This window comes from Anas acuta, chromosome 4 (assembly GCF_963932015.1).
Source record: "Anas acuta chromosome 4, bAnaAcu1.1, whole genome shotgun sequence".
Lineage (NCBI taxonomy): Eukaryota > Metazoa > Chordata > Aves > Anseriformes > Anatidae > Anas > Anas acuta.
The window spans coordinates 8,817,964-8,842,321 of NC_088982.1; the positions used below are offsets into that span (position 1 = coordinate 8,817,964).

General features: G+C 49.7%; 1 protein-coding gene across 4 annotated transcripts in view; it reads right to left on the reverse strand.

Moving 5' to 3' along the window:
- MXD4 (MAX dimerization protein 4) overlaps positions 1–23,080 on the reverse strand; it is a 36,581-nt gene extending 13,501 nt beyond the window's left edge. The window contains exons 1-3 of one of the 4 annotated variants that reach the window (XM_068679711.1): positions 22,915–23,080; positions 22,485–22,584; positions 14,793–14,822 (exon numbers count right to left, since the gene is read on the reverse strand). In XM_068679711.1, coding sequence (XP_068535812.1) covers positions 14,793–14,822; positions 22,485–22,584; positions 22,915–22,978 — 194 coding nt within the window. In that variant the 5' untranslated portion in view covers positions 22,979–23,080. The remainder of the gene's footprint in view (positions 1–14,792; positions 14,823–22,484; positions 22,585–22,914) is intronic. The other 3 variants (XM_068679712.1, XM_068679714.1, XM_068679713.1) reach the window with 3 other exon arrangements.
- Positions 23,081–24,358: the final 1,278 nt, after the last annotated feature.

A 24,358-nucleotide genomic window follows, 5' to 3' on the forward strand; every position in this document is an offset into this window, starting at 1 on the left:
GAAAAGGACACAATACATCAAACATTCAAATGACGTTGAAAATATAATCATTAAAAGCTGCACTAGTGAGAACGAGCTACATTTGAAATAATGCAAAAATTAAAAATTCATCATTCCTGTACTTCAATTGTTTCAATCCAAAAGCCAGAAAGCCTCGGATCCTATCACGGGGTAAGTTCTGTCCCACCTCACAAGTAAAGCCCCCAGAGTTTTTAATCCAAGCACCCTCCCCACGCACACACTTCAAAGAACATGAACCTATTACAGGTAATGTGAGCAAAAATTTTGAAATGAATCTAGAATTAGCAATATTATTACAAACTAGACAGTTACCGAAGCATTTCTGATTCCTCCTCTCGTGTTTCGCATTTTTTTTCTACATTTAAACCTATCCTGGTCCTGGTGCTGTGCAATGAAGTTAATATACACAGGTTTAAATATAGAGCAGTTACTAAATTTTTCATTGTTGCATAATGACTATGTAATCTGGATTAATAACATACCTAGGAAACAGTCAAGAGAGGAATCTCTGCACCAAAAATGTATCTTCTGGAGTCAAAAGTTCTCCAGGTACTTTGTGAACCAAAAAGGGTCTGGGCTGAGCCCACAGCTCCAGGTCAGAGACACATGCCACAATCTAAATGTTGCGTTTTCTCCCTAAAGAATGGTGGTTTTATCTCCCTACCAGACATGAAATTCAGCATAAAATACAGAAGTGAGCTAACTGCAGTTGTAAGATGCTTGCGTTTCTACAGGAAGACTCTTCACAGTTTTATTTAAGAAAGATCAGCACCTGCGTATGGGGAGCAGTGAAGTTTTAGTCATAAAGAATCAGCAAATCAGGATCTTTCGCAACTCTTATTGGTCATGATGAATGAAGACAGCATTACTATTCATATCTTTACCATTATTTGTTTTTTAAAAAATAGAGACCAGCATTAAAAACTTCCCCAGTGTAACATCAGAATTCACCTGACATGAAGGTAAAACAACAGAGAGGATTCTGCCTGCACACCGACCTCAGCGCCAACTCCTTTAGCGTGGACCCTGCCACAAGAAGTCAGGATCTCTTCAGAGCATCAGCTCTGTTCATTTTATGCACAATCCCACTTGAGCAGTGACAGAATATGGCTGCAAATGGCTTTAATGGTACTGTAAATGAAATGTTCTTACGTCGTTTTCTACATTCGTGGTATTGTGTCCATACATACAATGTAGGCACACGAGTAATTAAATGCTCTGCTTAGTCTAAGTCAGTATTCACACATACTTGCCTTACTCCTCCTTAAGCTGATACTTTTCCTGAAGCACGTGTCAGGAATGATGTATTTACAGATGGAAATACTTTTTGTAAGCTACCAAAGATAATCCTGTACCAATTAGAAGACATGTTTATGAAGACATTTTGAGATATTATAACTAAAACTTCAATCATAAATAATAGAAAGTCATAGAAAAATGCTCTAAAGAAACCTGTTTATTAATGATCTTTACAGCATTTTGAGTATCTTCAGAAAAAGATCAAATACAATGGAAGATAACAACCCTCCACTGAAGAATAAAATCCAGTCTTTTCCATATTTATTTCAATCAGAAACACTTTCAATATTTTTTTTTTTATTTTTATTTTTTTACTCTACAAAGGATACCTCAAACATATATTCCTTTTTTCAAAAGAGGGTCATATTCAAGCGGCACAAGCTACTTCAACAAATTTACTTTAGTGAAAAGGAAAGAAAACCTCTTAGTATTAAAGCACTGTACCATGGCAAGGCACCCAGTGTGCCGCACTTGGACATTCTGATTGCTTCGAGATGTGTGAAATATTTGCTCACAGCTCAGTGCCTTCGAGTCAAAACCAGAAAATTCAGCAGTGCCCTTACAGCAAACTTCTTTGGTTCTTATTATACAAAGAAAAAATAAACCAAACATCAGCGTCCTGTAATGGATGCACTTTTCTTTTCTTGAACTAAGAACAAAATGCTAAAATTTGTGCTGCAGGTGAAGATTCATAGAAGGATTGTTCCCAATACATGTATTTTTTTCTCTTCATCCAATACCTCACACAAGCCTCTGCAACTAAATTCAACAGTGAAGCACGGGAAGGTACTGGGGAAACAAACAGCTGGAAAAAGCTCTGAGTACCTAATTGAAGTGACTGTTAGTGGATTAAATGCAATACCCAGCCGTGTTTACTTCAGCATTTTCTAGGAGTTTCACACTCTACATGCATTTTCAGAGTCCCAAATACTTTCATGCATCCATTTCTCTACATTGGAACTCGCCAAATGGCTCTAGCAGCCAGGTGGCTGGCGGTCTTCAGGTACTTCTGAAGTGCCCAAATATGAGACATCACTTGCCTACAAAGGCAATGGCTCCAAGCGTATCTTAAAATCATTGCCTTTGAAAGAACCAAGGCTGCTATGAGCTTGGTCATCCACAAGTTCTCACGTGAATACCGGTTAGATATGGGTGGTGATGGTGCTAACTCTTGCACTACAGGGGACAGAAGAAAATGACTGCTGCTCCTGACAAAGGTTACCATTCATGTTTTCTGTATGTTATCACTCTGAAGCATTCATACTGCCTTTTATTTACTTTCATTTAGCGTCACTTTGGCCCACTTGCTGAGTCAGGACTCCACACTTAACTTTTTTTTTTTTTTTTTTTACCTTCCAAAAGCTGCAGATTGTTCATATTTTAGAATATATGCATGTACCAGACCTATTCCTATATCTTTTAGCAAGTGTAATTTAAAGGAAGTATCTGCAATACCACAAAGGTATAATAAATATTTGGCCTGCTAAGCAGCATGCAGAAAGCTAGCTGGGGACAGGTGGATACTGGTTTATACTGGGAGGCTCCTGACTGCTGACGCAGAGGAGGAAATCTTGGTGCCTTATGTTGTCCTCTTCTCTTCTTCCTCCTTTCCCTGACCCTCGAGAAGCTCCCTGCTGGGTAAAGCAGCTGCCTGTCCTACAGTAGGAGCAGAGGGTGACATTGATATTTCTTCATCTCTCAGGAAACCTACAAGCAGCTTTCAGTGCTCTTGCACTGGAGGGTGGGCTGTGGAGGCCAGAGTACCCCCATAAGATAGGAGCAAGGTTGGAAAAACAACAGGAGCTCCTGGGGGGGCTTACTTTGTGCTGGAACATCTGTGTGAAGCAGCAACCTGGGCAGCAGCGGTGTGAGGCCCAAGCTGAGCCTCAGCAGCTGGGGGCTGGCATCTCCCACCCCAAAGCTCTCCTCTGCCTCACCAGGCTCCAGCATGCCCCTTCTCTGCAACCCGTCCACTGCTTTTTGTCCACCAGCTGGTGCCAGAAATGAGACCTGAAGCCCCAGGACCGATGTTCACCTCAGCAGCCAAGCATGCCCCTCGCGAGGCCCTGTGTGTCCTGGGCTCAGGCTGCCCCTCAGGAGCGTCTCTCACGGCAGCAGCAGTCCATGAAACGTCCCAGAGCCACTTTACTTTAGCCAGCAGAAGAAATAAAAACCCTGCGGTACATCTAGTCCCTGTCACCACCCAACTCCTCAATCTTCTCCCACTCCAGCACTCCTCCAGCCGCGGTGACGCACGCAGGAGCCGTCATGGAGGCGCGTGAGGTGTGACACTGCTGCGTGCCCTGCCGGCGCCATCCCACCTCACGCACACCCCAGCGCCCGAACTGCCTGCAGACTGACCCCACAGGAGGACAAAACGAAAACACAGCTTGTTTTCTTCACACCACATGCACGGCAGCACGGTGTGAGCAAGGGACACCAGCAGCTCGGACTGGTACCAGTTTTAGCTGTGGGGGAACCACAGCCTCAGGACTGACATCTGACCGCTCTCCTCTCCTCTCCTCGTGTTTTTCCAGCGCTCCTCCTCCCTGCAGTCAGGCTTGGCTTCCACACCACTTTCCCCAGGCTTCAGCTCACTGTCGTAAGCTGCTCCGTTTTGAGCAGCAGCCAGGGAAGGTTTAACAGCCCTTCATTGTCTCAGGTCTCCGAGATAAGTACCAGAAACATGCAGAAATTCGAGATGTGCTTCTCGGAAAACTTCAACAGGAATTTACAAGCTATACAGGGATTCCCAGAAGCATCCCAAGCAAACAACAGCAGCTGGATGCCATTTGCCTTCCCTGGATGGTTACCACCTCAAAGCTACACGTAAAGGATTCCCCCATCCTCTGACCAGAGGCAATAAAATCTCTGACCTTGCAAGAAGCTGAGGCAACAGAAACCAGAAATTACGGTAACTGCTGAAATCATCTGCAGTAAGTTTTCACCCTTGTATGGATTTTTTTTCCCCTCAGTTTAAAAAAAAAAAAAATCTAACCTGGTACTGTAGCCTTTAGGGTTGTGCTCATCTACAGAGAACAGTTTTCTGTTATTTTAAACCTTCAAAGTCAAACAAGCGTGAATACTTCTTACACCTACAGAAAAGGAATTTCTGTTTCTAATGTCTTCTGTTTTCAGCCCTGGTATCTGCTGGTTGTCTTTCAGCTTTTACCTCTCAGCTGCCTGTGAGCAGTAGCAGGAGGTATCACATAGCACAGCAGGCTTGGCATCACATCTGCCACACCTGCGTAATACAGGCAGAAACCAACAGTGCCTTGTGGGGAAACGCACGAGTGATGGCAAGGCATTTGTACATACTCAAAAATACAGCCTACAAAAAAATAATCAGCCTTGTTTTCATTAAACTTATTAAATACTTCCTTCAGCCTGCCTTACACTTGTTTGTTTCACACATTACGATGCACACATTGCAACTTAGTAGTCCTCCTAAATTAGACCTCTCAAATCCATCTGTCTTACTGGCACTCAAGTTTCTTATGCTACACTCCGGGGAGACTTCAGATCTGAAGTTTGTCTGTTACCTCAGAACACTGATAGACCAAATGAGATAAGCAAAGTGTCGCTGCAAGATCAGACCACGCTGGTATCAAGCGGTTTTAATTCCCACTTGAAATTACACAAAACACGCACGTACTTACACACGGTCCCTCTGAAACCCCAGGAGCGGGTCATGACTCCATCCTGCACACGGGGACAAAGCTGCCCTGCTCTTTGTGATCAGGGGAACACCATATGCCCTCCTGCATGACAAATCCAAGCCTCCTGCCACAGGTTTGCGGTCCTACAACAGGTGTGCTTTCCTTTCCTTTTTCCTAGAGCTCCTGTCAGGAATTTGTTGAGGACTGCAGGGCACGGGTTGAAGAGAAGTGAGCTTACTGAAATAAGGAAAGACTGTTAACACCAGGGGTTTGCACGAGTGGAAGGGAACGGGATAACTGCGATTTTCCACAAATCAACAGCTCCCCAAAAGGTGGTTTAAGAGGACAGAAGCCCCCCCCGCAGCTCTGGGAACACGTACATCCCTTACGAGGGTGAAGGCTCAAGGTGCAGTGTGGCACTACACGTGTGCTACGCGGCCACCCGCCGACAACACCCCAGCGCAAGTCACTGCTTACAAATCAGCCCATGGCTTCAAACCGGCTTTAATTATCAGACTGTTTCCCCACATCAAAATGCTAAGCAAGAACATCGTGTCTCAGGACAGTTGCCAACAGGAAGGATCTTCAAAAAAAAAAAAAAAAAAAAAGCGGGGGTGGGGGGACGACAATGCTGAGAGAAGCTGAGAAAAGTTGAGCTTTAGCACAGCACTGAGCAAGAGGAGCACAGAGCGAGGCCCAGCAAGCTCCTGCTGCCTCATTTTAAGCCTCCCTAAAGACCTAGTTATTTTATACATGTCAAATATGTTCAAGAATTATTATTATTTTATTTTTTTTAACACCACTGTATGATGCCAAATTAAAGGAGAGGCAAGGCAGGCTGAATTATTTTAGCTAAATTAAAAACATGCCTTGCCTTCACACGCTGAGCATGAGGCCTTTGGATGGCAGCGGGCTGTGACGGGACGGCCTCTGCCTGCCTGAAGTCAGAGAGTGATGCCCCGGCATCAGGAACGCTGGATACCTGTGCTTGCCATTTTACTGCCTGTTATATCCATGTATCCAACCAAAAAGGAAACACCAAGGGACCGACGTGACCCTAAGTGCCATCTCTAGCCCGAGAAACGCCACAGGAGCCCACCTGGCATCGAAGGCATGAGGCACCACAAGGAACTACAACCAAACAGCTTTTTTAAAGCCTATTTAGAGTTAAGGCGACCGTATCTCCATTTAGGCACCCGGACAATCACTTTCTCCTCCTCAGAGGTAGGAAGCGTTAAGTCTGACTGGGAAATTCAGCGATTTAAGTGTCAGAAATGGGTGTGCAGTGCGTTTCTTACTTCTGTTTTTGCTTGTGCTGATACTTCCTCAGCACCTGCCTCCACCAAAGCCTCACGGCCATCTTAGAGTAGCAAATGGCGGATGCTTGCGCATGAAGGAGCAAAGTGACTTTGCTTTGAGGGGAAGCAGCCGGTGGGTACTGCTGTCTTTAGTGCTGTAAGTATCCGAGATGTCCTCCAGCGAGGAAGCTGGGGGGCCTTCCTGTCCCTGCCGGAGACAGCGGGGTGCCTGTTCCAGCCAGCCCAGGACGGGCTCAGGCCCCAAGTGAAAACACCAAAGGAAAAGAAGAAAAGAAGTCACCCTGAAGTAAATAACAACAAAACATCCCCAAACATCTCGCTGCACGTCTCCAACCCTGTCACTGACACCTTGTAATTAGAGGTGGGTAGAAAAGAGAGTGTAGATGCATATATAAACAAATTTCGGGGAAGAATTAAATACGTCGGCTGTAATTAAACATGGTCTGCTCCAGGACTAAATGAACTAGAAGCTCAGCAACACTTCCACGGTGTTTTCCCCCCAAAACAGTGGCCCAGAACAGTGCCACAGGACAGTGGAGGGTTGCAGCCATCTGACAGCCCTGCCTCAGAGGTTAGCTTTAGCTGGCCACAGCACAGATAGGGCCTTGTTTATAATATAATTTCCGTTCTATTTCCTTTTCCATTGAGCAGCACAGAGCTGATTGTCTCCGTGCCAGACAGGGGACAGTTGAGCAGAATATGAAAGCAATCCATTTTGAGACAGCAAGGTATGGCACGGCTCTCCAGAGCTCTCCCCCTTCCCTTCTTCTTCTTCTGCCTTCCCCACAAAATTCAGCCTCGATTTCTTCAGCATGGTGTTCTGAAGTCATCTGGCAGTGAAAGGAAAAACCTGAAGTTTGGACCCACTTGCCACAGGGCTATGTAAATCCAGGCACTGGGAACCGAGGCACCTGACAGCCTGTTTCAAATACCTGTGAGCTCCTAAAGCCAATAACTGCTTCTAGCCAAACGTACACAACCAGCTCCCAAATTTCCCTACGAGGAATTATTTGCTCCACCCATGCCGTGTTTATTTCAGCAGCCAACACGACAGTGCTCACCTATCGGGATTGGGTCAGCTTTCTCGGGGGAATTACAGGGTTTGCCACCTTCGTGTTTGGTAAACACCAGCTAACCTGGTACCTACGACAGGGTCTACGCAACCGATATTGGAAACGCTGACGGGGCTCCCGACTTTAATAGCAGCTGCTGAGTTCTGACAGCGACCACATGCCAGGCAGGCCCTTATTTAGCAGCTTGTATCTTCATTTAGTTACCTAAATGGAAACAGCCACGGAACAAAGGCAGATAGATTCGTTAGGCATTAATCCCAGGCTGCCTGTTGGGAGGACAGGACTCACAAGTGCTTCTCCAGGCTTTTAGAGGCATTTTGGTACGTTCAGAGGCAGTCTTTGTCTCCCAAATCTTCTGCATTCCTGCTATGAAGGTAAAGCCTAGTACAGGTTTTCCTAATGTAGGGCACGCAGCCCGTGACAAGAGTTATTAAAGTGACGAACATTGCAACAGATGACCTCATGCACATCCAAACCCACACCTCTCCCGTATCAGCTGTGTCAATCTCCTCACGCTACGTAATTAGTTATGCTAATTTGAGCAGAAAAAGCAATTGGGTAACATAAACGAGGATTGAAGGGACGTGCTAGCCACTCGCAACCTTTGGCGAGTCCTGCCACTCCACTCGGCTCCCACGGGACGCACACATGGCTCCACCAAATCCCAAAACAACCTCTCCTTCCAAAAATAGGAAGGGCCTGAAGAGACGAAAAAAGGAAAATCTTACCCGCTCTTGTGGACTGCACTTTTTAGGACAAGGAAAGTCTGGATCAGGCAGAGGGGGATTTTGGTGGTTATGCTTGTTTATTTTTCAAAAAAAAGGCCCAAACTCAGCTGCTCTGAAGGAAGAGCATTATGCTTTTTTATGCTTATGATCCACTGGCTAAACGTTCATGCTTGGAGCTTCCAGAACCATAACTGCAGGCTCTGTAGCCGTCCAAAATTGTGGGGTCCGGCCAGGTTCAGGTGCAGGCACACACAGCTCCTGCTGAACCCCCTGAGCTGAGCACAGAATTGGGCCAACAGCCTGCCTTACGCTACCCCACCACGTGCGCCAAGGAAAAAATAGAGTGGGAATTAATAGACCTGAGGGAATTCCAGGCAGTGCATCGAAGCCACGGACTGCTACGCTGGCACAGAGCGAGGAGGGAAGGCGGCACAAGGTGTAAGGGGAAAGCACGTGTTGTTCCATTCAGAAGGCACTGTCTGAATTTGGGACTGGGCCACGTTATTCCCAGTACAGGACTGGTTGGGATTCAGTCGAGGATTCCCATCGTGTTACACAGGGCTAGCTCCAGAGGCCAGCTTCTTAAAGCCCATTAGCTGCCTGAATACCTTAAGCAAATAAATAAATAAATAAAGCTGCAGTTTACTTGCTCAGCTGTGGCTAAGTGAGCTTAAAAGGAAAAAACATTTTTTTTTTTTCCATATCTGATTCAGCAAATCTCCTCCAGTTAACAAAGCAGCTGCCAGCAGGCACCTCTCCCCCTCTTTGCAGGGTGTAAGCACCTCGCTGCTGTCTGTACAGTCCTGAAAGCACCTGGAAGCCTGGCCCATCGCTCTGGTTTCTGCAAGAGCCACCCCTATACCATGGTGGATAGGGACTGGTCCTGTCACTTAGCAGATGCCAAGGACGTAAAGCACCTCGCATACAGTCCATTAGAGGCAGACACACAACGGGCTCATGTTTGGAGAGCGAGGGATGAACAAACGCAAGTGGAAAAAACGCGTGCACTTGGTTGCTCGCCCATCTGCCTTCTGCTCGCTGTTTGTCTGGCCAGGAAGCACGTGGCATTCTGCAGCCCGAGCCCATACATAGGGCCTGCAGCTCAGAGCCGACTTCAGCAGGAAAAAGGACAGGACAATTTAGTCAAGAGAGCACTTTAGTCCGTTTTTCATCGCTGAACAAAAGCTTTGTCCAAAGCATGAGGACGTGTGCATGTCAGACACCTGCAATATAACTTCCTTAGCAGCCAGATTTCCAAGCTTCATCGGCTTAATGCACTCCTCCCTTCCAGAAGGGCAGCATACGTGGGAAAGCTCTTTTGTTGGGAGCATGTAACCCATGTCACGTTGCTGTGGGCCCTGAAAAGACAATACTTCAGTGCACAGGCATTTACAATAGCTATTGCAGCACGTTGCGCGGGGGGAGTCACAGGTCCTGACATCTGCTGAACAGCGAGAGATGGGGAAAAGGTGAGGGAAGAGCAGCACCACGGCACGAAGCTCTGAACCTTCCAATTCCATCAGAACAACTCAACAAAACCACGGAATTAATTTTTTTTTAGTTCTGTGGGTCCAGTTCTTTAAAGACTCTGCTAAACAAGCTCCAGAAAAAAAAAATACAGCAACTTAAAGACACAAACCCCACCACATGCTGTGCTCCTCAGCTGGAAGCCTGAGGTTAAAGTTCAGGCAAAAAGGGTTTGAGCTGGCTGTGGTAACACCATTCATTCACCTGACTGCTGCAAAAGGGATCCTCCAGGAGGCAGAAGCAGCCTGGAGGGGAGCAGCTACCTGAACAGTGGTGCCTGCCTGCTCCCAAAGGCAGCTCAGCCTCTTCAGGCATTACCTGCAAAGGTACCTTTATTGCAATTCATCTGAAAACCTCTTTTCACCAACTAGATGGTATATAAAGTCCTTTGCTTAATGGGAAATTAATAACATGGAGGTTAAGTTCTGCTAGTAAGACCAGGTGGTTCCCCAAACTAACGTAGCAGCCACGGATCGGGATGGTTTGGGTATAATCTGCACCCATCCTAGCGATGGCAGCAGTTTATAGACCCATTACAACAATGATTTCTGTACCAGGTCAGCAAGACCCATCCAGTTCAGCAATCTCTGGGCAACAGCAGCCAGAACTGGATGTCAAGGAGAAGCATTAAACTGACAGAGGAGAGCAGTGTGCTGTTCTGTGCTGCAAATTAAGCCTGTTGATCACAGAGGCGATCCCACCCTCCCTGAGCTGGCATCAGGGCGTGCCTGTGACAGGCAACTGGCTGAAAAAGCCAACTTCTGCCTTCCCTGCCACGTCAGGAGGCAGCAGGACCACCAGCAGCAGGGCTGGATTCAACTCATGAAGGCAGCCCAGCAGCAGGACACGTATAGCAGGTGATCCTTCTGGGGGAGCAGCTTCACATCCTCAGCCTCCAGCAGGCACCTGGGGATTTCCTGAGCCAGTGGCTGCTCCGTAACCTTCCACTGGGATGGATCGAAGCAGTTATGTCTTCATGCTGTACAACGGTACGAGCTGTGATGGCAATTTGCGATTTGGAAAAGGCAGCTCGTAATAAAAATAAACACCAAGTATTGTTTTGCTGCACTATTATTTCAGTGACCTTTCAGTTCTGCTTCAAAACCTCCAAATTTATCAGCAACTGGTGGCTGCACGCTTCTTATTAACCCTGCCACTCGGTAACACGAGGAACCACAGACAGAACTTCAAGACCACCATCTATGCACTCTCCAAACTCAATATAACCCCGATGGGGGAAATTAATATGACGTAATCGTGAATGTAATTGTGCTCCTGGTGAGCTCATCCACACTTCTTTCATGAGAACCGATGATCTATGAGAATTTAACTTCGGAGGCACCTGCTCTGATTTATTAGCTAATGCTGCACGTCATAATGCTTCCATCAAAATACAAACATATTTAATCAAACCCTGTATTTATACACAGGTGCCTGCTTCATACACACAATGGTGCAATGTAACAACGTTTGCCTGGCAAGACTTTGGGTTTAAGGCCCGCCCAAAGCACTACACAGAACTCAGGACATTACCTTCTGCACACATGGGAACATACTTTGACTCTCCCTCTGATCAGCACCATAAAGCTGTATATAAAAAAATTGTATATGTGGGGCTATATTACCTATTTTGGAAAGGGAAAGGTTTTTTTCTTCTGCTAGAAGGTGCTTGCTGTGAAGATGCTGCAGCGCTGGGCACCGCCGTGTCCATTTGCTGTCTTCAGGAATGCACACAAGATGGTTTCTACTCCTTATGATCTTCCCCTTCCCCCCCTCTTGAAGAAAAACTGACCAAAACTCACCGAGAATAATAAAATCAGCTTGGCAGAGGCAGGAGATAACTGTCCCTCTAGATCCAGCCTCGTCGCATTCACCAGCCAAACAAGTTGCCAGCCTGGGGACAGCAACACGTGGCCTGCCCATTTCGAGGAATGCTACAGCAGATGCTTTTTGTTCATTTCCTCACTATTAAGAGCTGTGCTTTAAAACCATCCAGTTTTGTGAGCTATTTTCAACGGTTTTGCCATCGAAAGGATCTTGACCACACAGAGCTCCTCGCAGCCAGGTGAGAGGAGTGGAATTGCTTTGTCTGATACCCCAAGTGTCAGCCCTGGTGCTCCTGTTCAGGGCTCCCCTGCTTCACACAAGCACCGACGCAGGGAAGCAACACTTCCTCCTGCAGTCCTGCACGAGCTGCAGGGACAAGTCCAACACGAAGAGCAGAGGGCAAATGACTCACTGCCTTCATGCCGTGGTAAATCTCAGTGCAATCTCAAGAGGGCCATACCTCTCTTTTTCATGACTTGGTTTCAATTAATGCAAAGAAACAAGATTACACCGTGTCTTTTTAAGATGCTCCGGTCCCCCAGGGGTTCTTGTTTTTGTACTGGGAAAGCTGAATTCCTCTGTATAGCTGTCAGGTTTGACTGACTGAAAAATATCCTTGCAGAAAGTCATGATTACCAATACACTTGCTATTTACATCGCTCACTGAAAGCTTACTGATACAATGCGTGGGCTAGGAACAATAAAAATACATATATATTATCTGTTGTACCATTAGAAACTGCTTAAATTTGAGTGCCATTCTGATTGATATCCCTTCAATTATTAAAATATCTCCTAGAACACCACCTGTCCTTTGGACAGATTTCTTTCCTCCCTACTTTTTCCTTAGGGTGGGTTCCTGTTTCGCAGCTCTGAGATGCAAACCTGACCCACAACGGCCCAACCAGGACTGCCATCAGATGGACGAGTCCTTAGGGAGTGTCACTGTAACAGACCACATCCAAGGTGTGAGCAGGGTATCATCTTGAGGCTAAAATCAGAGAGAAAGGAGTTTTATGCATGAACTGCTGATAAACACTTCACATCATGTACCCGCAGATGCTACGAGGCTCTCTGGTTAGTGCCAGCTCTGGCTACCCTCATGCAGGCAACAAGGGCCCTATAAAATAAAAACCATTTCCTTGACCTCCAGCTCATATCCCACGTGAGGGCCGGGGCCAGGAGGAGGACGTGAGCAGCCACCTCCTCCCCATCGAGCTCCCAGGAGAGACCCAGGCGTGCCTGGGCCGGGAGCATCGCGGCTGGGCTGACTCAAAGGCGCTGGGGCTGGAAGGATCCACCTCCAAAATCAACAGGCAGTGCTCCACAGCTGGCAGGGCAGGGCTGCGGCGGGGGACGAGGCTGCTTCAAGGAGCAGCTGCTGCAGGGCCCGGCAATGGCTGCGAGTCATTAAGCTTTACAAGATGCTTGGTGGGGTTTCGTGCAGTTTTGGTAAAGTGGAGTGAAGAACAGTGTGATCAGTATTATCAGCTCGTAAATCAGCTGGAGGAGAGGGCTGGTAGAGGAAAAAAGGTTACAGGAGTCCTTCACACCAATAGGTTGGGTAACTAGAACCGTGCACACTTCATCTGCTTTGGTAAACATCTTTTTTTTTGTACATCCAAGGCACCTGCGCTGTTTCCCAAGTTCACACCCAGGAATAAAATCTGGCGTAAAGGGACAGCGTAATTTCAGGAGGTACAGCAAGCAGCAGCAGTTACAAACTCTAGTTGTACAATCCCAAGATACACCTTGCCATCTACCTGTTTTGACCTTGAGACAGCAGAGAAAAGAATCTAGCACGGGAAATACTGCACAGCACAGGTACAACACAGAACTGAAAGCGAGAACAGAAATTGGACAATGGATGGATCCCACTTCTGTCCCTGCATCTGCTGCACCCACCGTACTGTGCTGCTTAAACACACCAAGGCAGAGCAGAGGGAAGAAGAGGCAGCTCCTTGCTCAGGTTATAAACATGTCTGGGAGCAAAAAGAAGGAAATATGCTGGTTGAATGACAGAGCAGAAGGAATGGAAGAAACAGAAGAGAATATCTGGAAAGAGGATGGAAAAAAAAAATAAAGACAGGGAGAAAGAAGCACAGCTGGGGCAAAATATTATTATTTTTTTAAAAATTAAAAAAAAAAATAATCTGTTAGGGAAGGGCAGAATTTAGCACGGAGTTGTTTTCTGGAGGGATCTGTCAGCTGATTTTCCCTGCCGTGGCCACGGCGCTGCATTCTGCAGCCCAGGCCTGCATCTGCGAGCAGTTCCTCTCATCTCCAGCTGACCACGTGGCTGTGAGGCAGGGCTGCAGTTTACTCATATTACAATTAAACTACAGGAAAGCATGTCGGCATGCAAGGGAAGTGCTGGCCGAGCTGCTACGTAACTGCGGCCACAGAACAGACTTTAAAAAAAACAAAAAACACAACAAAACAAGAAAAGCCCCAGTGAGTTCAGGCTTGTTGTGGCACCAAAAGCAACCAACAACCACTTTCTGCACGTTCAGAAGCAGGCAGATGGCTTCAAGTCATCTGTGTTCACACACAGCCCTGCCTTCGTTGGATCCATGAAACCCGAAATGCCACAAGCTAGCAAAAAAAGGACAAAAACGACCCAAAAAGACAGCTTGTCCTGCTGCCTTGATGAGTGCCAGCACGAGGACGGGCACCTTCGGCACGCTGCATCCTCAGGGCAGTGCATCCCGGGAGGTTTCCTACAGCTAAACCCCACCTGCAGACAAACCCTGACAAGATCCAACAGACATTGAAACAGTCCCTAAAAGCATGCAGACACGGGGCCTCTAAAATTCACATCTTAGGGACTAAAACGTCTGCACAGCACCGAGCACCCTGCACCAGGGGCAGCTCTGGCCACAACCTGCACCAGCAAGGAAGCAGACCAAGGGAAAAAATGTCTCTGGAGGTACCAATGTGCAATACAAATCACAAGGCCGAAGCTGACCATTTGCTAAGTACGCCTGAAGTACACCAAATAATCCGTTGTGGCACGCTGTTCCCTGAAAATCACCTGCCTCCATCACAGCATACCTCTAGGAAACAGGCGCTGCAGTCGGGTTCATTACCAGGAGCAGTACAGTTAACCACTCACAGCATTAATTAGCCAAAAACTAATTATCAGGGGCATTTAAAAAATAGTATACTTAACATAATAAAAAACAAAGCAACATTATACCCATTAGATTTCAGTTGACAAAAAAAACAGCACTTAAGTGATTTGGTGCAGAATGAATAATTGTCAGATACTCTTAATTAAGCACAGCCATTCTCAAGTCAGCCATACATCTTTTAATTTGCTTTATTCTCAAGACTTACCTATGTTTTTCTAGCTCGTTGTGTGATGACCTATTAAAAAAAAAAAAAAAAAGAGATATTAGAGAACAGGATAAATACCAAGACTTCAGAAGATTAAGAAGCCAACGCCTGCAAATGCTGCAGAAGAGCTCTAAAATCTATCCTTATAGGTGTTATGAAACAGCTCTGCTGTGAAATTGGCTCACTTTTACAGCCCTTAGATACTTCAAGGTACCACCTTCATTTCCATGAGTAAACCGTGGGTTTGTGGGGAATTATAATGAATTTGCATACATAAAGTTTTCAATAGATTCAGAGACTGAGTTGGACACGAAAAAAAATGATCAGGTTAGTAATAAAAACAGCCCACAAGATCTTCATCTGCAAAGAAAGATTATGAGGGGGCAGAAAGCGTTAGAAGATCTAAATGGCAATGGGTAAGAGGAAGAAGCCCCCAGAAAGCTGGCTTCCAAGCCCAAGGAGAAGCAGAGAGAAAAATCAGCAGTGAACCACTGCCGTTGCTGCTGACATCTTTATGACAACACAGAGGAATCCTCTCAATTCTTCCGAGCCTACAAACAGAAGAAAAATCACAGTCCCTGAGCTGACCACCTTAGCACACAATTCTCTTCCAGGCTACCAGGATTCAAGATATGAGCTCCCCAGCCTGTTACTTTCATCCAGCTAACTCCACTTCCAGTACATAAGGATCTGAAGACACATCAAGGCAGCTCTCCTACATCATGCCACGATCCCCTGCCTGCCCCAGGCGTTACGTGCTGACAGAGGTGGTCGTGCTGAGGCCCGGGGTGCAGGCACTCGGTCCGTTCTTACCCGCAGGGTGTGAAATCCCTCCTGTGAAATCCCTCCTGCTCAGCCACAGGCTGCTCTGCCTCCCCCTGCACGCACGCGGCTGCCGCAGCAAACCTCGATGCTCTACGAGCAAGAGGAACAAAGCAAGGAGAGCTCACGCGAAGGAGTAACCACCAAACAAGCCCAGCACAGTGCCTCATCCCGCAGTGAATTAAGTGGACGGCCCCTCCGCAGGTGAAACAGAACTCAAACGTGTCCAAGGTTCAGCACTGATGCTAATCTGCTTTTGCTGGAAAGCATCCCGGCGTCGTTGCTAAGACATCAACTAGGTCAACCATTACCTGGTGTCATTTTCTGAGTAGCCTGGGAGTTATTTTTTAACCTGCTGCATCAGGTGAGCTATGGCCAGGTAACACTCGTGTTCCTCCACTGCCAGGCAAGTGGTGCTGAGCGATGTGGCCAGGTTGAAAGTGGTTTCAAGATGTTCTGTGCTGCTGAAGGTGAACTGGGTTTATTGCAGTTTACTGTCTTTGCCATACAACAACCACAATAAGGGGTGCTGTTTTTATTTTCCACTCCTACGTCCCCTGAGATAGATCAAACTTCTGCTCTGCAACAAGTAAACGCCGCTGTGCCAAACCAGCACAAACACCACAGAAAACACAGGTTCAGTCTGGAACCGCTGTCCCCAAACACAAAGCCACGCAGGTGATGTTCACAGGGGACTCCCAAAGAGAGGCAAAACGCAGGTAGACCTGAGACAGTCTTCATGGCAGGACCTCCCTCACTTTTTGAGGATTACACATGAGCTCTCTGCAGCCAAGCCCGATCCCCTGATCATACCTGGCTTTGGTGACACCAGCAGGAGAAGCACTGACCAAAGCTGAAGCCAGATGCGCTCCCTCCTTGCACCAGGCACAAATGAGGGGCTACAAAGCAGTGTGCAAGCACAGGCACCAGCTGCACGCTGCAGGTAGCGCCAGGAGGCTGAGCACCAGCTGATTAACACACCGGCTCTCAGGCCCAGCCCGGGAACCAAAACCAAGCGCACTGACATTTACCTGACAGCTGCTGCAGCTACAGAGCAGGCTGAATGCCCTGCAACCTGACAGGTCGGCTCCAACAATTAATTAGAAAGCACAATAGTGTGGTTGGTTGCTTTGGGAGGGGGCTGGGGGAGAGATGAACACCTAAATACCACGTACTTCCTCTTTCTTCTGCATATCAGGAGAATATCCATCTCCTTTTAACGATACCTGAAGTGAGGGAAAAGAAAGTGAGCACTGGTGTGCAGGTGAGCACTGCCTCGATTTCAAAATGGAGCCTTAGTAGTTTGGTAACAGGGAGTGGGCCAAGACTAAGATATATAAATACATATCTATATAGAGGGAACAGGTCTGTGACTGCATTTTTTGGATAAATGGTCTGCAGAACTCCTCAGAAGTAGCTGCAAGAGCAGGAAGACTCTCGGTGTTCAGGTTAAGTCCATTACGTTGGGTTCTCCAACCAAGATCCTGGGGAGCTGGGGTAGCACCAGTACCTGAGAGGTGTCAGTGAAAGAATTCAGCTAAGAAAGGGGAACAAAATGTAAAAAATCATAAACAAAAAGGATTCAGCAAGAGATCAGGGGTGCCACTGCTCATTGCTATGCTGCTGACTTGCAGTGATGGCACTGCTGACCTGGGGCACCCCCAGCACTCATGCAGCACACGCCGAGCAGTAACCAGCTAGGAAGCAGCAGTTGTGTTCTCTTGGAGAATAAACTCTCAAACAAAGGCCTGGAAAAAGGGGGAAGAACCAAGTAAATTCCTGTTTTGTTTCTGTGAGATGCTGCACCATTTCCAAGAGCACTTTCCCAGCCCGGGATCAGAGCCCCATTCCCCTCTGCAGCCTTCCTCCCCGAACCCATGCCAGGCTGCGGGTCACTGAGACGCTCCCGATTCCCAACGCCTCCCGCAGCACTAGGGCAAGCAGAGCCAGCCACTGCTGTGCCAAAAATGCAGGCAAACATCCTGCGTGCACCGGGGCTTTCAGGTAGAGGCAGGGCTGGGCAGGCGCCGCACAAGCCCCGTGCAGAGGGCAGCACAAAGTCACGCAACCCAGCGGCAGCGGAGGACACAACCCCACCTCAGGCAGCACTCGCAGGGCTGCCAGAGCCAACAGGCAGTGTAAGAACTGCTCTGCCTGCACTTCACCTGCTGGCCAGGCCAAGGAAGCAAGGACAGAGCAAGAAGTTGTGTAGGATGCTGCAAATTAAGCTTCTGCATCTGATTCCCACTCCTGATGTGCCGCGGTGTGAGCACACAGCTCATGAACCTCGCTATCTTGCCGCTGTCCTGGATGCCGCCTCCACACAGCTCTTCCCTGCAAGGATCCTGATCTGCTTCCAGGGCTTTCCTTGTCCTCACCCATGACCTGCCATGGGACGCACACCAAAATATCAGGGCCTGCAGCACGTGGGGCCAGGAGGAGCGTAAGACTGAAGCACACGCAGGCAGCCCGCCTCCGCAAGCTGCTCCCGGGGTGTTTTTCCATTCGGTTTCATCCGGGCACACTGCTCACCGCCCGCCGGTACGGGATTAATCCACCAGAAATGGCTCCTGCATTCTCCTCACAGCACACACGGCACGCTCCTCGTGCACAAATCTGGCTCCCGATGCAAGCTGGTGCTGCCACATGCTCGCAGCAGCGAGCTCGGAGGCACTTCCCAAACATCGATGATTTTTCCCCCCCCTCGGTTACTTGAAGGCTGCGACTCCTCGGCGGTGACAGAGCAGTTCGTGAGATTTCATGCATCAGGACTAAAATGCAGCAGTTTTAAAAACAAACTCGGTGGTGCAGGTTGCTGCCCCTCTGCCGAGGGTTTTAGGGAAGCAGACCCAGGGGGACCCGTCCCATTCAGAAAGCCAGGCAAAAAAAAAAAAAAAAAAAGCAGAGAAGTCATCTCCACAGCCTGGTTCACAATGTTTTATTTTCAACCTTCCACAAAATAATAATAAAAAAAGAAAATCAGGCTCTGGTCCCTCAGCTGCTTTGCGTGGGCATGGAACAACATCTGCAGGGAGCAGGGGGCTTGCTCTGCGGGGCACGGGCTGCCTCTCGCCGCGAGCCAACACTAACAGAGGAATTCGGACACGAAGCTCTGTTTTCGTTTGAAAAACCAAACGCAGCTTTCATCCTCTTCTGCCCATAACCCTTCACCAGAGCACGGCACCGAGTACGGGTCTATTTATGTAACACTCCAACGAAAACACCGATTTTGATAGATCCGGGAGATATATTTATAAACGGGCGCTTATTTTGCTTTCCTTCCCTACAGCAGCTCCTCAATTAACACGCCGAGCGCCGCTGACGTCCAATTCCTTTCTCTGCAAGTCAATTTACCCGTGACCTCAGTAGACTGGCATCTAACGCCACGATTTCGCTTTTCGTTTTACCTTCTTTCTGACCCTTTCACGGCAGGGACTCTCGGGGGCTGGCGCCCAGCCCGTGGGGGCTTGGTGGTGCAAATCCTCCCGGCCCAGGGCTGCGAAGGGTCCAAGCAGCAGGCACCGAGCCCTCCGGATCCTCCATGTGCTCTGGCACGGCCACGAAGGGTGCTGCCCACAGGGAGATCACTTCAAATCCTCTCTTCTTCCCTCTACCTCTTGTTTTCTATCAGCACCCGAACATTTGGGCTTGCTAAATGCTAACACCATTTCCACGGCACAACCCCGCGAAACCCAGCTGTTTGTTTTATGCCTTTTCTTTAATTCCAGCCAGACGTTAACAAGAGTTATTAGACTGCATTGCACTGCTTTAGGAGCTCCAGCTACTGCTCCGCGAAGAGGAGACATTTATTACCCTGCGGTCAAGTACATGATAAGTATTTGTGTAACAAGATGTGACCTAGGTTTACCTTTCCTCCCCAAAAACGTCAATTACAGGCTTCTGCTTTTCTCAAATCTCCTGTCCTCCTTGCAAAACAAGCAGGCAGTTTCATTCGCCAGAGGATTTTGGTCAAAGCTACTGGAGGAGAACAAGGCTGAATCTCAGCAGAGGACACCGTAAAACAACAAACTGGAGAGAGGAAAACAAAGCAGCTTGGCTCGTGTGACATGGGAAAGGGCACGTTGTAGGAAAGCCGGTGAGAAGAAAACACAAAATCAAGTAATTTAACGTAGAAGTGAAAAAAAAATGGCTAAATATGATGCCTGAGAGCCACTAGTCATGCTGGGAACGCTCTGCTTAGCAATAAACACTTCCAAATTTGATCTGAAGCTATCAGTGGGCAAAGCAAAGCTGTCAAATTCCTGCAGTGGACAGAAGGCTTATAGGTTTGGGTTGATTAAATGCAGTTATGCTGCTGTTTTTCCCCACCATGACCCCAAACCTGCCAAACCTCCTCATTTGATCGCAATCGAGGGGCTGCCCCCCTCCATCCGATGCTTTTCCCTCCTTCCCTTCTCCCATTCTGCAGGCATGAGGAGGAAGATGCTTTTCACGCCTTAACAGACACACACATACGTATGCTTAGCTCACGAGGCACGAAAAACACGCCATTTAAATATATATCTTGTATGCACAGCCTGATCAGGTGATGTAAGCGCGGGGAGCCGAGGATGCTGCAAGCAGCAGGATGGAAGAGCCGATGACGAAAACAACAACAAAACCCCTGCAGTTCTGAAACGCGCAGCTCCCTGCTCCGCTCCTTCCCCTCCAACCTGAAGCACAGACCTCGATGTAAGAAAAAGAAGAACGCAGGAACTAGGCACGAGCTCCAGACACGCAGGCACAACATGGACAAACACTTCGCATCACCTACGGCCACTCCACATCCTCTGAACTTCAGCCACTCGTCTGCCTCAGGTCTTCCTGAGCAACTCAGAGATAACCAAACTGCATTACCAAAAATCCAGGCTCTAGCCCAAAGCTCAGACCCCACAGCTCCAAATAATAACAATGAGCAGCGATGCTGGTGCATGTCATGCGTTTTAGGCTGGATGTTCACACGTAAGGGTAATTTTTCCCCCCTCAAATTTAAGCTCGAAGGCACAGCTGCGGTCGCTAGAAGCGGGTGCAGCACCGGGAGGCACAATGCAGAGGTGCCCACACAGCTCAGCCCCTGAAGGAGCAGGATGCTGCATTAAAGCACTGCGGCTCCGCTCCACGAGGAGCCTCAGCCCGTCCCAGAGCACAAACAAGTCGCTGCTGATCGCTGCAGCCAGAAGAACTGAAAGTGCAAGTAAAGGCGTGCGCTGCATGCCGCTGGATGGCATTTCTGAAGGTTACCGCTGCTGCACGGCGAGGGACGGAGCAAAGTCTGAGCAGGTAAATGCAAACCTCTAGTCAGGAAACAAGTGCAGGATGCAAACTGCAAGCAGGCACGCATGTCTCGCTTCGATAACGCCAGCAAACCTGCAAGTGGCAACCTTTTAATTCTGCTGTATTTGATAGATTACAAATCCTCTCCTAAAAACTCCTGAAAGCAGCTTACAGTTCAGACAAATAACTAGTTTGCAGCGGGTGACAAGCGACCGAAGAAAGGAAATGATGGAATAATAGCTCTGTAAGTCACACAGATTTCCTGAATACCAGAGACAGAAATCTGCAACTGTGAGCTCTTCTAAAGGCAGCAAGCATCCCTCGTGACAAAACAATTACAAATCTTCAGGGGCAGTGTCTCAGGGCAGTCCTGCTTCCTTTCCAAAAACACTTTCTTTTCAAAATGAACTGACGACTTCTCCATACCCCAAAATGAGACAGAGAATTTGACCAGAGCCCCAACCTGTCAGACTGCAGCAATGCAAACCCCAGAAGCGTTCGCCTGGCTTGCAGCAGGGGAACAATTCGCTTCCCCCACAGCCACAGCAAGACAGTGCTCAGCCACGGCAGGCAGAGCAGAGCCTCACAGGCTCACGGCTTTGTCACGGGGGGAGCCCCTCAGCTTTTGATTTCAGTTTGTCTCTGGCACCCCACGACCCTTCGGGGCCCCGTGGGCTCCCCAATGGGGGAATGAGAGCTGCGGCCGGTTTGGAAAACAAGTCACGTGCAAACTGAGTTCATTTTAGGCTATCCTAGAGGAGCCACTGTCCGCCGAGCCGTGGGGCCACGCAGGCCCAGCCGGGCACTGCCTTGAGACCGAGGCAGCCCTGGAAGAGCGAAGCAGAGCAGGCAGAGCACAGGGCTGGAGGAGTTCCCAGGCGGGGGCCGGCGCTGTCCCTGTAAGACAGCCTCCTGCACGTACACAGCCACTGCCGGAGCAGCAAACAAAGCTGCAGAGCCTGCGCACAGCAGTCCCTCCGCTAATGCCATCGCAGCACAGGTAGTGGCTGCGGGGAGGAAAACAACGGGCAAAACAAAAAAAGAATAATGATAATAAATCGTGGGATAAGCATGATAAACCACCGCCGGGTCGTGCAGCTCGATGGCGGGGCACGGGGCTGGCTGGGTGGGCTGGGAGAGCTGCAGGAGCCCCGGAGGGGTCAAGTTCACGCCAACACCTCCTGCCCTGGCACCTGGAGGAGCAGCCAGGAGGAGAAATCGGAGCACGGCGTTGGGTTTGGGGCTCCGACACCCCAACGGGGGCCACATCTGGGGATGGCGGGCAGGGCGGCGGGGCAAGGCTTGGGAAATAAACATCTTGGGGGGGTGTCAGGGATGGCAAAAAGGGGGTGCCAGGAAGGGGAGCCAGGCGGAGAGAGGCCTGGATGGCAGCGCTGAGGGCGGCGGGGGAAGCCGGCGGCGGCGGCAGCGCGGCCAGGAGCGGGTGTACGCGTGGCAGTGTTTATACGGCCCATCAAAACACAGCCAAGCCCAGGCAGGGGAAAAACATGGCGACGGACGGGACAGGGGGAGCAGGGCCAGGCCGGGGGGCTCGGCACGCAGCTGGGGCAGGGCTCGGGGGTGGCCGGGCCTTACCTGCTGCTGGGGGCTCGCCGCGCCAGGGGGGCCGCCCGGGGCTTCTTGCGGGAGAAGTCGCTGGCGAAGGGCAGCACGGAGGCATAGCCGTGCTCTGCTTCTGGGGACAAAGTCAGCGTTAGCAGCCTGTCTATGCATCTTCCTCCACACGTTTTTATTCTTTTTTTAAATCGAAACATTAAAAATAATTAAATTTTTATTATTTTTTTTTTATTTGTTTGGGTGTTATTCTAGCCAAGAAGCGAAGAAAAAAATAATAATAATAAAAGGCACCGAGGTGGAAAAAAATAACACAAAGCGAGTGCCTAAAGGAGGAGGATTTCCCTCACAAAAATACAAATAAAGCCGGGCGGAGCACGCAGTTAAAGGGGAGTGGGGGGGGGGGGAGGCTGAAAGCTGCGCTGCGATCGCTTCCCAGCGCCCCCCGTACCTCGGTCCCTCCGCTCCAGGTACTCGGCCGCCTCCAGGAGAATGAGCAGCGAGTTCAGCTCCATGGCTGGGTGCGCGCAGCCCCCCTCAGAGCCCCCTCAGCGCCCCTCACAGCCGAGCCCCTCACGGCCGCCACCGCCCCCCCCCCGCCCGCTCCGCGCCGAGCCCCACACGCGGGGACTCCCCGGTTATAAGGGCACCCGCGCAACCTACTTTGACACACGGCCGACGGGCAGCCCCCTCCGCCAATCCCCGCGCTCGCTGCCGGCCGGGGGCGGGACCTGCCCCCTCCGCCGGGCCAATGGGAGGGCAGGGTTGGCCGCCGAGCCCCGCCCCTCCCCGCCCTTTTCCTCTGGCTGGGGCAGGGAATGTTGACAGATCGCCGCGCGCGCCGCGATTGGCTGGCGGCTATGGTAACAATTTAGAAGCCGAAGCTTAGCAACAGCACGTGGTGGCCCGGCCCCCGCGCTCGCTGATTGGCCCGCTCCCTGCATGTTAATGAGACGCCCGGCGCCGATTGGTGCGCCCGGCGGTATGCAAATGAGGGAGGGTGAGGGGACCAATGGGGCGTGGCGCGCGGCGGGGGAGGGGGCGGGGCGTTGCTGTGAGGAAGAGGCAAGGCAGGGAGGGGGCGGGGCCGGCGGCGGCCGCCCCTCACGCGGGGACGGCACCGCCTGACGGGGGAAAACAAGCGGGCGGGAGGAGCGGGGAATAAAGTGGGATAAAACGAAATAAAACGAAATAAAACGAAGTAACGTGAAATAAAATGACATAAAATGAAATAAAATGACATAAAATGACGTGAAATGAGGTGAATTTAAATAAAATGAGGTGAAATTGAGCGGAAAAGCTGCTGCTGACGGGAGCTGCCGCCATGGCCGCCCCGTGCCCGGCCGCCCCCCAAGGGAGGGCCGGGGGTGCGGGACGATGGCTCCCCGGAGGGCGGAAGGGGTCGGGCCGCCGCCGCCGCTCCCCGCCCAGCCCCGCTGAGGAGCCGCCAGGCCCGCCCCGGGGCCGCGCTGCGCCTGCGCGGGGCCGTGTGGTGCTGGGGGGTGTCGTGGGGGGGCAGGCACAGGATCGGTGATTTTGGGAAAAAACGTCGAAAATCGTCTGGTCCAGCCGTCCCTAGCACCGGTGTCACCACCAAAGCGTGTCCCCAAGCACCGCTCCAAGCTTGCCTTGAACACCCCCAGGGACGGGGACTCCGCCACCTCCCTGGGCAGCCCGTCCCAATGCTCGGCCGCTCTTTCTGAGGAGAAATTTCTCCAAATTTGCCACCTAATTCTGCGTGATGTTCCAGACGGTCCGGGTATAACACCGAATGATGTCGGTGTATGAGCAGAATTAAGGAAAAGCCTCAGAGCGGAGAGTATGGAAATAAACGGAATGACAAAGGTGGCACAAATCGGATGGCAGAGATCTGTGCAAAAACAAAAGTGCCCGGC